The following is a 16,436-nucleotide window of genomic DNA, read 5'->3' as shown; positions in this document are numbered from 1 at the left end:
ATGTGTTGTTGCTGGACAGGTGGGACTCTATGCTTCTTTTATGGTCTGTCTTGGCTTTTTTAATTCCTCTTTTCAGATCACCTTGAGCAGCCCTGTACAAAGCTCTGTCGCCCGACCTGAAGACAGCGTACTGGCTTTGAGTAGTGTGCGGACATGGCTGGTCATCCATGGTTTTTGGTTTGGGAAAACCCAAATGTTTTTGTCCACAGTCACATTTCCGATACAGAGCTTGATATAGTCCAGTACTGATTTTGTGAATGTTTCTAGGTCCTAGTGTTCAAATATGTTCTAGTCTGTCTTTGTGAAGCAGGCCAGGACAGGTTGTAATAGTCTTTGTGGTAGGCCTGGACTGCATCTGAAGGGGTGTAGGTTGGTGAGAACAGGAGGGAGAGCTAGACAGGATCTAGAGTGTCCTCTCCCCTGGTGGGACTTTTGACATGCTGATAGAATTTTGGGAATACAGTCTTCATGTCGACCTTATTAAAATCACCCCAGGGTGGGACGCTGGTGTTCCTTAATGGTATTCAGCAGGTTGGATGTTTACACTGGCATCACGTAGAATGTACACAGCTGTGATAATCACTACTGTTAGTTCTCTTGGTAAAAAAAGAAAAAAAATGCCAGCATCTTACAGACATGTACTTGAGGTTCGAGGAGCAGTGTCTGTTTATAATTGCCCCATTGTTGCACAAGCTTTTGGGTATTCCCGGGTGAAACCAGGTTTCCGTGACGATTAAGGCACAGCAGTCATGAATTTAGCGATTTCCCGCTTTTTGCAATTCCAGGTCATCCATTTTATGCACAAGGGATCTGGCATTGGAGAGATATAGGCTCAGAAGAGGTGGCTTGTGTGATTCCTTCCTTAGCCATAGCACGACGCCTGTTTGCTTCCTCTTCCACCTCCATCTGTGCTGCCTTCTAGATCCAACATCAATCCACGGAGAGCCTGGTGGTCTCGCTATGTAATCTGGGATGTTATGCATGTGATGAAAGACACACGAAACAGATATCTAGTACTGGTCACCGATGTCCCGGTGGGTGTAGCGAATGTTAGCAGAATGTTCGGGATCATCTCCCTCCCACATCCTGTGGAGTGTCCCTGTCACTTCTGGAGGGAGCGGCATAGGTGCCGGAGAGGAGCCAGCCCGAGCAACCAGGCCTTCCAGTGTTTTTGTCTGGCACTTGGACTGGTATCATAGTCTCTCCAGCTGGCACTGGTGCACTGTATCATGCATGGCGGTGAGGTCAGCCACCATCCCAGTTGATGCCTCCGCTGACGGCAAGGCTTGTGCTAGACAGGTGGCTACCACTATAACATGTATGGGTTACTATTGAACGAGCACAACACATAGGGCAGCCTTTGTTGGGAGTTCTTTACAGTAGTCGTTACACCAGTCAGTCACGTTCTCTCATTGGCCCTGCTAGCTCTGCGCTGCTTCTACCACTCCGCAGTGCGTTCCTCCAGGTCCCGTCATCTTTTAATGTGCATAGGGCTCATCACCTAACAGAGTGCTTTGGTCTCAGACTGCTGGCTTGTTTGTGGTTCCTAGGAGGCAGGTTCTTCATCTTTTAGACCCGTTGTCTGTGGAACCAGCTCACAGTAAGCTGCTGGCGGCTTCCCATGAATGGTTCTTGTTTGCTTGCTTGCTAACTGTCTATTTGCTAACACACCGCTTGTCTTGTCTCTCTCCCATCACCCAAACCAGTTGTGGCAGATGGCTGCCCTTCACTGAGCCTGGTTCTACTAGAGGTTTGCTTCTTGTTAAATGGGAATTTTTTCTCTCAATTATTGTAAGTTTTTAACCTTACAATATAAAGTGTCTTGAGGCACCTGTTGTGATTTGGCGCTATATAAAATGAATAGAATGGATGTTTGTAAGGCTTTGGCAGTGCTTCTCTTCTTCCTCCTTGCATAAAAGAGAGCAGATGTCCTGCTGATGGGTTAACGACCTTCTACCATGAATCTCCTCCATGTTCTTAAGACTGTGCTGGAAGACAAAGCAAATCTTCTGGGACCTATTGAGGTGCCATCCTGGAGCCGCTGGACTACCTATTCTGTAGGGTCCAGGTGTTGCCTCATGCAGTAGTGACACTGACCCTTTCAGTCAGAAAAGTAAATCCATTCCTGTTTTGGTTTGGGTTATATTATTGTTGCCCCTCTAGTGCACCTGTTGATTTCATTAACACCAAAGCAGTTAAACTGATTAAAAAAACCCTTTGGTACTTAACTGACCAGCTCAAGATCAAGATGGTACCAGATGGGCTGGTCTGAGTTTTTCAGTATATTTTGTGTGCATGTGGATATGCGGTGCAACTGAAGAGTGGCTGTTACTGCTCACTCTCTTGGGGGCTGGGAGGAGCACCAAGTGCTTCTTGTGTGTATGTGTAGCAGGAGGCTAAATTTAGCTGTGGCTCTCCCCACGCATTATGAGCAAGGCCTGTTTGGCAAGAAAGTCAACTGACTTGGAAGACAGTGGGAGGAGAAGAAGGACGTGTTCCTCGTCTGGCTGGCCTTGCATGTTATAGGGCAAAGGTGTTTACAGTTGGTGTAACGCTGTCTGTTCATCACTTTGGTCGTTCTCTTTCTCCCTTTCCTTTGGCGAATACTGAATTCAATTTCAATTCAATTTTATTTATGTAGCATAAATTCACACGTTTACCTCAAGGCACTTTACATTGTAGATATACAACATGTATAAGATTGTTGGTAGGTTTTTATTCATCTGAAGTCAAGTTATTGTTTGTTCAAGCCAATATACAGATCACAGTTGACAGTTGTTGCTGGAATTTCAGTTAAAATAATTCTGCAAAGGTAGATTTTGAGGGGACTTTGAACACAGTTAATATAGTGGAACAATTTAGCCACAGCAAGGCTCTTCTCTGTGGCTGAATAGGGTAGTCTGTAAAGTGTTGATTAGAGTTTGGAAAGCCCCATGTGGTTTCCCAACTGCAGTCTCTTGCTTTCTCTTTTGTCATTTTTCTCTCCACTCTGTTTCCTCTTAGAAGTTTTCCTCCTCCTTCTGACCTTTTTGTACCTTTTCTTTTATCTTGTCTGAACAGATTCGTTTGCACACCCCCCTCTTTTTTTGTGCATCTTTTCAGATGACTATTGTCAGATGTCAGAGTGCACAGATGGATGTGTGAACAAAACCACATAGATGATTTATCCTAGAACAATGTAGGTGTATTAGATCTGTTGACGTAAAATGATTAGACTTTTAGATTAAGGCTAGGTCTCATAAGAAAGTTAATTCATCGTTGTCTTCATCGTTCTGTGTCCCCTGCAATTCTTCTTTGTTTTTTTTCTTCTTCTGCTCAGATGCAGATTCTGCAACATTTTTTCAGCAGTACATTTTGACTTTTTTCGCGAAATAATATTTTGACTTTTTTTTTCTCAAGTAAAATTTAGACGTTAATCTCAGAATTTCGACTTCATCTCTAAGATGAGCGATATATGTTTTTTTTAATGTGGCCCCTAATATTCCAGGATGCAGGTAATCAGCTTGTGCCACTGGAAATGTACTATTTAAGCCCAATTTTCTCTTATAGTGGTTTTAGCTTGTTTATAATCTGAATTGGGTGTTTTTCATGGGATTCTTGTCAATTAAGCACAGTAATAAAGGGGTCACTGTTTGCTAATAGTTTTGGAACCGCGAAGGTGGGATCTTATAAGTCCTGCTGGAAAAGAATGTCAGCATTTTGATGTCAGTAGGCGTAAAGTGCTCTAAAATCTTCTACAAGTTAGATGACAGACTGTAGAAACATCGCACTGGACTTCAAACGTTTTGGATTTTTTGCATTTGTACCACCTCTGCGTGTTTTTTGTAGACCTTCTGTCACATAATCACCTGCTTCTCCTGTAAGTAATACTTGATCAGTGCATCAAATGGTGCATCAAACTCTCCCTTTTATTTGGGCCTGAAGCAGACAGTACTTTTTCCCTGTTTTTCTTGCATTTTGTATTTCTACTATTTGTCACTCTGCGTTTTTCTTGCTTAGTATAATAAAACTAGCTTTTTGCTCGCTTCACTGATTGCTACTATATTTTGTGTCTGTTGCTTCACTACAAGCAACATTTAAGGGTTAGGGTAAGCGTCCAAAGAGGTGTCTCTTCCAATGGAACAGTACTGGTGGGCATCATCAGCTGTGTGCCAGTGATGTCAGAGACATCAGTTACTTCACACTCGGTTTAACAGTTGATATGACCGTTAAAGAGCAGATGTCTGGTGTGGACCACTAGTCAGGGGGATTTCCTCAGGCTGGTCTGTGTCATTTCTTACTACTGCTTTACATATGTGCGTTACTTGACATTTATGGTTGATATGATACACAGGTCTAAATTTAAAATATGTCCTACCTGCCCTTTAGCTACTGCTTATTTTAATTTCATTAAAATGAGTACCCAAGCTATTAGGTGTAGTTACAAAGGAATATGAAAAATCCATATTTCTTTGTAAGGAAGGAATATTCCACTTCTTTGCTTTAATAAAATCCTGGTTTGCTTTGGCTGTATGTTCTGGGTCATTGTCCATCTGTATTATGAAAGGCCGCCCAATTAATTTGTCTGCATTTAGCTGGATTTGAGCAGACAGTATGTGTCTGAACACCAACCTGAATTCATTTGGATGTTTCTGTCCTGTGTTACATCATCAATAAACACAAGTTTATTTATGGGGGCTGGGAGGAGCACCAAGTGCTACGCTCAAGCCAGCACCAAGCTCAAGCCATCTGTGTTTTACAGATGATGTGGTATGCTTTGGATCATGAGCTGTTCCACACCTTCAACATGCTTTTTTCTTGCCATCATTCTGGTTGAGGTTGATTTTGGTTTAATCTGCCCAAAGAATGTTTTTCCAGATCTGTGCTGGCTTTTTTAGATGTTGCTTTTTTTGTTTGTTTGTTTGTTTTGTAAGCAAAGTCAGTCTAACCTTTCTATTCTTGAGGTGAACCCTTTGTATTTACTTTTATGCAGTCTTTCCTTTTTGGATATTGATAAGCCTACCCCCTGGAGAGTGTTGTTCACTTGGCTGGCTGATGTGAAGGGGTTTCTCATTACCATAAATGATTCTGTGATCATCCACTGGTATTGTCTTTTTGTGTTGCTGAGTTTACCAGTGCTTTCTTCTTTCCTTTCTTCCTTTCTTTCTTTCTTTCTTTCTTTATTAATGATAGGTTTGTAGCTTGAACCTATTCGCTGGAACGTTGAAGACAATATAATTACACAGCAAGCAAGACACGAAGTAGGCAAAGTTCTTCATGTTTCTCGTGCACGGGAGAGAACCGGACAAACGCCATTCCTTCGCTTGACCCCAGTTGCTCTCGTCCGCTCCCCCGTAACACTGCTCTTTTATTGAGGTTACATGAATATATATAGGTTCATTAACATATGACGTCTACATACAAACAAAGAGTACCTTGCCTGTGCGTGTGCGTGTGTGTGTGTGTGTGTGTGTGTGTGTGTGTGTGTGTGTGGGGTCAGAGTGTGGCCCCATAAACGACTTCCCTTAACCTGCTGGTCTGGAAAATCCAACAGTTCATCTATATGTAAAAAAGCACTTAGACTAAAACTGACATAGCTACGTTAATCCTACCGCAAAACAATAAAACAAGGTACGACCTCTTCCCATGCTCCCAGGATGTAGGTGTGCATTCCTGGAATGCACACCAAGCCTTTGCAGCCTGCTAAAGATCACACATCCTATCACTACACAATTGATTATACACCTCTAAGCATATATGGTTAAATATTTCTAAGCATAAATGACAATCAACAATACAAAACCTAACACTTTCTTTCTTCTTATTCTTTCTCAGGATGTACTAAACTTTGCCATTTCTAATAGTGTAACAATTTCTCAGATGTGTTTTCTGTTTTTGCAGCTTAAGGGTGACTCGTTTCACCTGCATGGAGAGCTCCTTTAAATGCATGTTGTCTGTTCACAGCAAAATCTTCCAAGTGCATACACAACACCTCAAATCAACTCCAGGCCTTTTATCTGCTTAACTGATAATGACATAATGAAGGAATTGCCCACACGTGCCCATGAAATTGCCTTTGAGTCAACTATCCAATTACATTTGGTGCCTTTAAAAAGAGGGTGACACATGTTAAGGAGCTGAAACTCCTAAAAACCCTTCATCCAATTTAAATGTGGATACAATTAAATGAAAGCTGAGAAAAAAAAAACAACAACACTTAGGTCATATATATTTGGACACTGACACGACTGTACATTAACCTCCTTAGACCCGAACTCTTTCATGGCATGCATTTTAATTTCTCTTTGCTATTTGGGCTGATTGGGACCTGATGAATGTAAAAACAAGGATTACCTGAGTTTTATTTTTTTACCTGATTTTTTTTTCTGAGAAAAATGAGATCCACATATGAGGACATTCGTTTTAAATTTCGATAGAACAGTGGCAGGATAAATGTAGAGCAAAATTTAGTATTTTGGTCTAGACAACCCAAAATGTGATGTCCACATATGTGGACACCAGGTCCTAGGAGGTTAAAGTTGTTCCATTATACTGCTTATGTCACTGGAGCATAATACTTATCAGACTTTATCTTCTTCTTTATGTGCCTTAGTGAGTGAAACATTGTATTTGTTGCCTTCCACTATAGGTGAAGCTGACCAAGTACATGTGGACACAGCTACAGCTGAGGCAGAGGATACCAGAAGGAGAAAGACCTGAAGCTCTCGCTCAGTACCCAAGACTGGAGGACTGGCTCCTCACAGCTGACCTCACGCCACAGTTCATACAGGTCTGTATGTGTACTTTTATTTATTTTTTTGACCTGACTATATTTGTGGAACACAATTTGTCTTGTATATGGAAAAACACACATTATTATTACACATTATTTATCTACTAGTGCACATCTTATTATACACAATTCAAGGCCAGTTCTTTTTCACCTTGCATTACATTTCTAGGGTCAATCCATCTCAAATCATTACATTTTCTTGGTCCCGTCACTGATTTGCCTGTAAATTTTATGGTTTAAAATTTGGACATATATAACGATTGCTGTGAAATTTTAGCTTCCTATATGAAATACTTTGAACAATGGGCCTTTCATCTACTTTCAGGCTTTTTTTTCATCTGTTGAACTCAACAAAACTGAAAGACATAAGTTTGAAATTTTTCAAAATTGAACCTGGATCTGGAATTTGGGACAGATACACTAAATGCTTGTGTATTGACTAAGTAAAATATATGTTAAAAAAGCCGTAATCTAAAGTTCCATATTTAAACACTAATAAAAAAAAATGCATTGCAATAGATATCCAAAGACAATTTCTGAATGGTATACTAGCTGTATTTCACAGTAATGGAAAATAAAATATATAAAATATTTTTATATGCTGTTTTATTTTAAACTTCCATATAGGGCTGGGCTATATGAGGAAAATCTAATATCACAATATTTTTTGGCTATATCATGATACACGATACATATTATGATATGTTAAAATAATTATTTATTTTCAATCATATAGTGCTTAAAATGGATTGGTATACTCAATCAAAAATTCAATATTTTTTTCCTACTTTGAATACGAAAAATCTGAATGAATTGAAATGTTTCATTTTAACCATTTTTTAACCATCAGTTGCACACAGAGGTTTTTCACAATGACAGTACTGTCACAGTATGTCTCAAATTACAGAAACAAAAGAACTATTACTAGAATTATTTAATGTTTTCTTTGGTGTGTGGGGAGAGGTTGATATGCAGACTTTAAAACATTCTTCATTTTACAGTGGATGACTTTTCAGCTGTTGGGATAAATTTGTGGTACCTATACCTTTAGTGGCAGTAGTATTACAGCATGTTTTGCAAATGACCACATTTTGTTTGTCGTCCTCTTTGTGAAATCCAAATTACAGCGAGTCTCATTCCCTGAAACTCCCGCTGTCTACATATTTTTCCCTATCTGGTAGTATATAAACATGCATGCCAGGTAGAAATATTTCCAGTTGGGAGAGGATTAATGATGCATTCACAGCATGTGGGAAAAAAAACTGATAGTGAATTACCTGCAGACAGCTTAATAGTGTCATTGAAATTTATAGTGGATGGTTACAATAAAACCATTTTAACCAGCGTATGTCAAAAAGGTTGTGATACATTGAGTATATTTGATATATCACCCACCCCTACTTCCATACCTGCAACGTGGGTGTCACAAATGAAAAATATCCATACATTTCACAAAATCTTTTTCTCAGCTGTAGACTAATTAGAGTACCATCTGGAAACTCCAGAATCTTGTTCTGCCTACTGATATTTTTACCCCTCCGCCACAAAGGATTGATGTGTTATTGGGGTATTACCCAATAACACTATTGAAAAACATAGAGAATTTATGTTCATTTTACAGCTAGCTGCTAGGCCATATGACCAATGTTCCCTCTAATTTTTCATGTGTCTGAGCAAACACACAAACTCCCTGAGCGGTCCCTTGGACCACTGTGAGCGACAGCAGACGTGTGCACTGTGGTCACACCAGCATCGAATCCATCCAAGTTACATGGTTTATTAAAATAATCAAATTACAGCATTTACATTTATGTTATACTACTTTTAATTAAGTGCTTTAGCCCACTTACAATGAAAATTTAAAAAATCTTGTTCATGACCTGTGTAGTATGTTAACACTATTGGAAGTAAAAATAACTTGAACTCCAATTTTGAAAACAAAACTTTCTTTCTTTCTTTTTTTTTTTTATAAAGCTCTGACTTGTATTATGAGTATGAGTCTGTGGTCTGGGAGAGAGTCCTGTAACTCTCTGTCTGCAAAGTACAGTATATAATGACCAATGTTGGGCAATTAATTATATAGTTACTTCTTCAAAAAAGTAACTGAGTTTTGCAAAAAAGTTTTTTGCAGCTGTTTATCTAAAAATGCAGCCAAGACATTTTTTTAAATAAACATTTCAAACTATTTACAGAACAATCAGCTGTTCTGCATCAAATTTGATGCCACACAAATTATTTGTGCCACTCCAAAAAATAATTTCTGTCCACTATGAGATAAAGGAGAACAACAGCCTGATACCTGCAGGCCTGACAACAGGAGATGTATCACTCCTGTAACTGCTGTAACATTCAGCAGTCGCCTCATTGTTCTGACACACACAACAAAACTATTGACTACACCAAGGGTGTAGATTTGGCATGGACGGAAGGGACATGTCCCCACCAATATTCAGCTATTATTGAATTGTCCCCACCAATAATTTGGTCTCTTTGAGTAAAGAAAAGCAAAACCGATAGAAAGGAAAAAAAAAGATCTGTCAACGTCTCATTCACCCAGCGGTGCAGAAAGAGTTAAATTACATTCTCTACTGGAGTCCTACCTCGTGTGACTAATATGGCCAATGTGATTGGCTGTGCCTTTCAGGGAGCTCTGTTTAGTTTTAGCAGCAGCAAGCCTGCGCTGCAAGGACCTGCAAGGAGGAGAGGAGGATGACAGCAAAAAGGAAGAACCTGGATATAAGAAAGTATTTTTCAAAGAAACCTGTAAGTCGCTTAAAGTCAAGTTCACTCATAAAATGTGTCCGTCACAATAACGTTACAGGCTATGCTAGGCTTTGGCCCACATCAGTCTAAAATTGTATGTAACCATGAATAATGTATTTTGGAAACTAACTGCACAACAGGCAGCAGTATTAGTTATCTCAGTCTCAGAGTAGCATTTCTAATTTTGATTGAAACTGTCAGAGAAAACGGCAGCATCGAGTAAGCCAGGATATTAGTTTACAGAGGCTGTTGAAATTATACGTCTAACGTTAAAATTTTGGTCACACAATGATTTCATCCTAATGGTACTGATATATTCATAGGGTTAATTTTTGAGACAAAATATCATGAGGTAGTTAAAAATGCACTCACCCTACAAACATTACTGATGAGTCAAGATCTGCACAAATTGACAGAAATACTGAAGCAGCTACACATTTTATTCTTATTGTCATGTATGTCCTATTTGTCAGGTGACAGAAGAACCAACACAAAGCTCAGAGAGGAATGGTGATACAAGATCACAGGTGAAATTGGATGATGACTAGGGATGGGTATCGTTTAGGTTTTATCCGATACCAGTACCAAACTGGTACTTTTGAAACGGTACCGGTGCTTAAAGAATGAAGAACACAAACTTTGTCCAAAAACCTCTCATGTTTAGCTGTTTACCACTTTTTCTTTGGTCATTTAAGTTTTTTTTGCTAGGGTGAAGGGAGTATCTGCCATCAAACAAGAAGACATCTGCATGTAACTACGACGGTGTTTGCTAGTTCACCATACGTGCATTAATGTAATAACGTGGTTAGCCTACTCAACGTAAATTACACACGAACAACATTAAGCTACTCACGCAGAGAAGAACGGCTGCTGCTGCCATCATCATCCGTCATCATTTCTGCTACACTGGCAGGGCGAGGGGCCAGGACTCTCCTCTTCGGGTTTTTGGGGGATGTTGCTAACTCCGGGACCGATAACAGGCACCACACCCGCAGTAGATGTGCTCTGTGTGAGGTCTCGCAGCAAGCTATCAAATACGGTGCATTTCTCGGCTTTTAAAAAACCCCGCTATGCGTCGCCAGGTGTTTCATCGGATTTGAGGTGTTACCTCCTTTGACAGTATCACAGTATCACCTTAAAGCACTTATTGCAGGCTGCTGAGTTTGCATCTTTTGCTGTGAAGTACAGCCAGACTTTTGACCGCTTCGCCTTGGGCATTTTTAATCTGTAGCTCTGCTCTAAAAGAACGTACGTACCTGGGCCCGCCTACTACGCTTGCAAAGGTAAAATGATTGGCTAGAATCTAAAGTGTATGACATCTCAGGAAAAAAAGCACCGAAATAAAGCACCGAAATGTGCGCTGCTTTTCGGTCTGGTTACTACCGTTTATGTCAAAACCGGTGCCATCATGGCACCGGATACCGGTACCCATCCCTAATGATGACTTGGTGGTGCACATGTGTGACTGCATGTATTTTGTAATTTAACATTATATAATTCACATATAAAAAGATGAATTGTAATTTTAAATGGTTTAAAAGCATATAGAATAGCATATGTTGGCAAGTATATTTCTCCTTTTTTTTTTTTTTATCAAGAAGCAAAGTCAAAAAGGGAAAAACAAAAAGAAACAGGGCAGGGTTTGGTGGTTGAATCATCCGTCCCCACCAATGCCAAAACCAAATCTACACCCTTGGACTACACTACACACTAACTACACAAGATTTGCGCTAAACGTTGCAAATCTCAAACCACTGCCGTCACTCCAAAACTTCCCCCCTTCCTAAACATCTAAATGCCATGTTGCCATATCATTTTTTGATTGGTCGACATGGTACATTTTTCCACCAATAGGAAAGGGTGGAGTTTTTTTGGTTTTGTTTTTGCTTTCAAGCGTTTTCCTTATAAAACGCTGTTTTTACGGTTTCTTCCCGCAGTAAATATAAACAACGATAGTATTCAGGAAAAAACCAAACATTGCAAATATTTTTATCATAACTCTGGTTTTACGTGACCTATCAACACAATTTAAAAACTGGTATAAAGTCCACACTTTTTCCGTCAATTGTTCCGTCTGTCCTGCTCACATCTCCAATGGTTGTACACGTTGTCATTAACGTGGCTTCACTCCACATCAGCCACGCCGCTTTGCTAGCTAAAACACCGGTGTCGCACATAAGGACGCTGTCATAGCCTGTCAACCACATTGATTAGCTGCGTATATACGAATGTGAATCACATCATTGGCTGGACTATGGGATAAGGTGGCATCGTTCTAATCCCATATGGGAGCCGCCAGTCACGTACTGACTAACACTGCAAAACAGTAATAATTTTAATTGCAATTCAGGTTAGATTTTTTTTTTGTGCGCAATGCAGATTTTCTGTGCGCAGAGACTGTGCCAGCAGTACGCAATTGCGCATGTGCGCAGCTTAGAGGGAACATTGCATATGACCTTTGCGCATTTATAGTACCTTGCCACATTTGTTTATTTGTTTATTTATAAGGAACCCCATTAGCTTCCACAACAGTGGTTGCTAGTCTTCCTGGGGCCCAAACCATCAAATACCACCAAATAAAATGTTACACAATGAGTTGGATGCAAAAATGTCCACATAATTTGGCTCTTACATCCACAATAAGGTTTTACAATTCTGAAAATGTAAACATGTAAATATTAAAAATTATTAAAAAAAAACACTCAAACAAAATACACAATTTCCATTACAAGTGACATTACCCTCTACAATTTTTACAAATAAATTAAAAACTGCCTAAATAGGCTTTTAGGTGATTTTTAAAATTATGAATAGAAGCCAATTCTCTAATTGCATAAGGCAACTTATTCCACTGAAAAGATGCTCTAAATAGGATGGGCAATTAATTATATAGTTACAGAGTGCTCTAAAAACATTGAATATAAAGCATAAGTGGCAACGGGATGTTTTTTTTTATCTCAAATTTGGGTATCTGATAGTTGGTTTGGATCAGTTCTGATCACATTCATTCCATAAATGAACAGCTTAGGCCACCTCCAACAAAGGGTCTCGGTGTGGTTGTTTTGGTCCACACCCGAGTGCGTCAAGGGGAAAAACGAAGCAGAGGTCGATTTAAACTAGGAATGGCTGGTGACTAATTTCCAAGTCGACTAAACTAGAGAAAAAAAATTAAGCTGAGTAGTCTCAAACTAAGAAACAGTCAGATATTAAGTTAAATTTAAACTATTTCATAGATAATGTCAAAAACCAAAAAAAGGCATTTTCTTCAATAATGAATCATGCCGGTTATGTGGGGCACCTCGGGTCGTGCATTATGAACGCAACAGGTTATACTCCAAACAGACAACAAAAAACTTGCCACTTAAACCGATGTTAATTATGATATGAAAGCATGTTACTTCAATAACTAATAACTAATATATTCTGACTAAAAAGTGTGGCGCATTGTACAGTGCATTAGAAATCATGCACGTTGTGTATGTTATTCGAAAATTCATGACAGCCACGTTAATAAAAGTTAAAATCTAAAATAACAATACATTATCCAGCTATATACAGTGGGGCAAAAAAGTATTTAGTCAGCCACCGATTGTGCAAGTTCCCCCCCCAAAATGATGACAGAGGTCAGTAATTTGCACCAGAGGTACACGTCAACTGTGAGAGACAGAATGTGAAAAAAAAAATCCATGAATTCACATGGTAGGATTTGTAAAGAATTTATTCGTAAATCAGGGTGGCAAATAAGTATTTGGTCAATAACAAAAATACAACTCAATACTTTGTAACATAACCTTTGTTGGCAATAACAGAGGTCAAACGTTTACTATAGGTCTTTACCAGGTTTGCACACACAGTAGCTGGTATTTTGGCCCATTCCTCCATGCAGATCTTCTCGAGAGCAGTGATGTTTTGGGGCTGTCGCCGAGCAACACGGACTTTCAACTCCCACCACAGATTTTCTATGGGGTTGAGGTCTGGAGACTGGCTAGGCCACTCCAGGACTTTCAAATGCTTCTTACGGAGCCACTCCTTTGTTGCCCGGGCGGTGTGTTTTGGATCATTGTCATGTTGGAAGACCCAGCCTCGTTTCATCTTCAAAGTTCTCACTGATGGAAGGAGGTTTTGGCTCAAAATCTCACGATACATGGCCCCATTCATTCTGTCCTTAACACGGATCAGTCGTCCTGTCCCCTTGGCAGAAAAACAGCCCCATAACATGATGTTTCCACCCCCATGCTTCACAGTAGGTATGGTGTTCTTGGGATGCAACTCGGTATTCTTCGTCCTCCAGACACGACGAGTTGAGTTTATACCAAAAAGTTCTACTTTGGTTTCATCTGACCACATGACATTCTCCCAATCCTCTGCTGTATCATCCATGTGCTCTCTGGCAAACTTCAGACGGGCCTGGACATGCACTGGCTTCAGCAGCGGAACACGTCTGGCACTGCGGGATTTGATTCCCTGCCGTTTTAGTGTGTTACCGATGGTGACCTTTGTTACTTTGGTCCCAGCTCTCTGCAGGTCATTCACCAGGTCCCCCCGTGTGGTTCTGGGATCTTTGCTCACCGTTCTCATGATCATTTTGACCCCACGGGATGAGATCTTGCGTGGAGCCCCAGATCGTGGGAGATTATCAGTGGTCTTGTATGTCTTCCATTTTCTGATGATTGCTCCCACAGTTGATTTTTTCACACCAAGCTGCGTGCCTATTGTAGATTCACTCTTCCCAGTCTGGTGCAGGTCTACAATCCTGTTCCTGGTGTCCTTCGAGAGCTCTTTGTCTTGGCCATGGCAGAGTTTGGAGTCTGACTGTTTGAGGCTGTGGACAGGTGTCTTTTATACAGATGATGAGTTCAAACAGGTGCCATTCATACAGGTAACGAGTGGGGGACAGAAAAGCGTCTTACAGAAGACGTTACAGGTCTGTGAGAGCCGGAGATTTTCCATGTTTGAGGTGACCAAATACTTATTTGCCACCTTGATTTACGGATAAATTCTTTACAAATCCTACCATGTGAATTCATGGATTTTTTTTTCACATTCTGTCTCTCACAGTTGAAGTGTACCTCTGGTGCAAATTACTGACCTCTGTCATCATTTTAAGTGGCGGAACTTGCACAATCGGTGGCTGACTAAATACTTTTTTGCCCCACTGTATATTTTTCTGCTTATCTGAAATTGAGTCACAAGTCAGCAGCCGAAGCATGTAATCTCTCAAGCGTGTCCAGAGTGTAGCCTGCACGTCTCCCGGTAGGATGTACCCTGGCTGGTACACCTTACTTTGGAGGTGACCACCTCAACTGGTTCCTTTGAATATGGAGTAGTGACTCTACTCTGAGTGCCTCCCAAATGGCTGAACTCCTCACCTTATTGCTAAGGAAAAGCCCATTCACCCTTCAGAGAAAGCTCATTTCTGTCCATGATCTTGTTCTAGGGTTAACTAAAAGATCAAATTCTAATTTTATTTGTCACATACACAGTACAACATGTAGTGAAATGCTTGTGTCCATGCTGTGGACAGGCTGCAGATGTAGCTGCGCCATTCCAGGCTTAGTTCAAGGCAACGTAGGATTTTGAAATTGATACCATAGGTGGTAAATGGACATATTCATATATAGCAAAGTGCTCTGTACAACATGCCCCATTCATTTACATCAATTCATACAAGCACTTATTTCTACCCTTCTATGTACTTCCTCTCATAGTCCAAAGACACAGTCAGGTCCATAAATATTTGTACAGAGACAACTTTTTTTTTCTAATTTTGGTTCTGTACATCACCACTGTCAATTTTAAATGAAACAACTCAGATGCAGTTGAAGTGCAGACTTTCAGCTTTAATCCAGTGGGTTTAACAAAAAGCTTGCATAAAAATGTGAGGAACTAAAGCATTTTTAACACAATCCCTTTCTTTCAGGGGCTCTAAAGTAATTGGACAAATTAAATAACTGAAAACAAAATGTTCATTTCTAATACTTGTTTGAAAACCCTTTGCTGGCAATGGCGCCTGAAGTCTTGATTTCATGGACATCACCAGATGTTGGGTTTCCTGTTTTTAATGTGCTGCCAGGCTTTTACTGCAGCGGCTTCAGTTGCTGTTTCTTTGTGGGCCTTTCTGTCCAAAGTTTAGTCTTCAATAAGTGAAATGAATGTCAGTGTTTTACAGATGATGTGGTTTTCTGGCAACACATATGTGTAACTGAGATGGAGATAGGTGTAAGGGCCCCAGTGCACTGATCTCTTCATACGCCAACAATGACATCGTCACTGCTCTGCATGCACCTTCGCTTAGGGTGCACAGAGTATTTCCATTGAACAATAAGTGTCACCACTCATAAAAAACCTCCAGATCAGCACTGGTATAGGATGAGAAAAAGTCAAAATGGAAGCAAAGAACTCGCAGAGTTTTGTCCAAAGGTCTTTCAACAAACTGTCATCTTGCTGCATCTCCCTTTGTATATTCTGTCAATCTCTGAGATTCTGATATGTCATTAAACATGCTATAAAAAAACAACTCATGCCCTCAACGATGTTGAATATGGAGCTTACCAACCAAGAGGAAAATAGGAAGACCACAGAGAAGGTTCATGGATTTAGTGAAGGAGGCTATGCAAAGGGTTGATGTGACAGAGAAAGATGCTTGGGATAGGGTGAGATGGAGGCTAATGATACATTGCGGTGACTCCTAAAGGTAGCAAGATTTCCTAACATGATGTTATTCTATGTCAGAGATATGTGTGGGTTTTTCTTTGCTATTGGATATGCTACAAACACAAAAGTATTTCCTAACATTTCACATTTTTTTGCTATTTTAGTTTAGTCAGATGTATAACTGTCATTCACAGTTTAGCTTGACGTCATTATACTGAATATGTTTTATTTTTCTAATGTACTGTTC

At 40.0% G+C, this 16,436-nt stretch overlaps 2 protein-coding genes across 2 annotated transcripts in view; both read left to right on the top strand.

Moving 5' to 3' along the window:
* Nucleotides 1-2,450, top strand: part of cuedc1b (CUE domain containing 1b) — a 142,648-nt gene extending 140,198 nt beyond the window's left edge. The window contains exon 13 of the transcript XR_014906796.1: nt 2,437-2,450. The gene's annotated coding sequence lies outside the window, so the exon portion shown is untranslated. The remainder of the gene's footprint in view (nt 1-2,436) is intronic.
* LOC146618254 (kinase suppressor of Ras 1-like) overlaps nt 1-16,436 on the top strand; it is a 61,459-nt gene that overhangs the window by 7,172 nt on the left and 37,851 nt on the right. Inside the window, exon 3 of the mRNA XM_085371588.1 lies at nt 6,629-6,769. Coding sequence (XP_085227714.1) covers nt 6,629-6,769 — 141 coding nt within the window. The remainder of the gene's footprint in view (nt 1-6,628; nt 6,770-16,436) is intronic.

Source organism: Diplotaxodon limnothrissa, linkage group LG14, assembly GCF_057381915.1.
Source record: "Diplotaxodon limnothrissa isolate DT_005_m linkage group LG14, D_limnothrissa_male_GT1.1, whole genome shotgun sequence".
Taxonomy (NCBI): Eukaryota; Metazoa; Chordata; class Actinopteri; order Cichliformes; family Cichlidae; genus Diplotaxodon; species Diplotaxodon limnothrissa.
The sequence above is the reverse complement of the archived record's forward strand: the minus strand, read 5'-3'. Positions and strand labels throughout refer to the sequence as shown.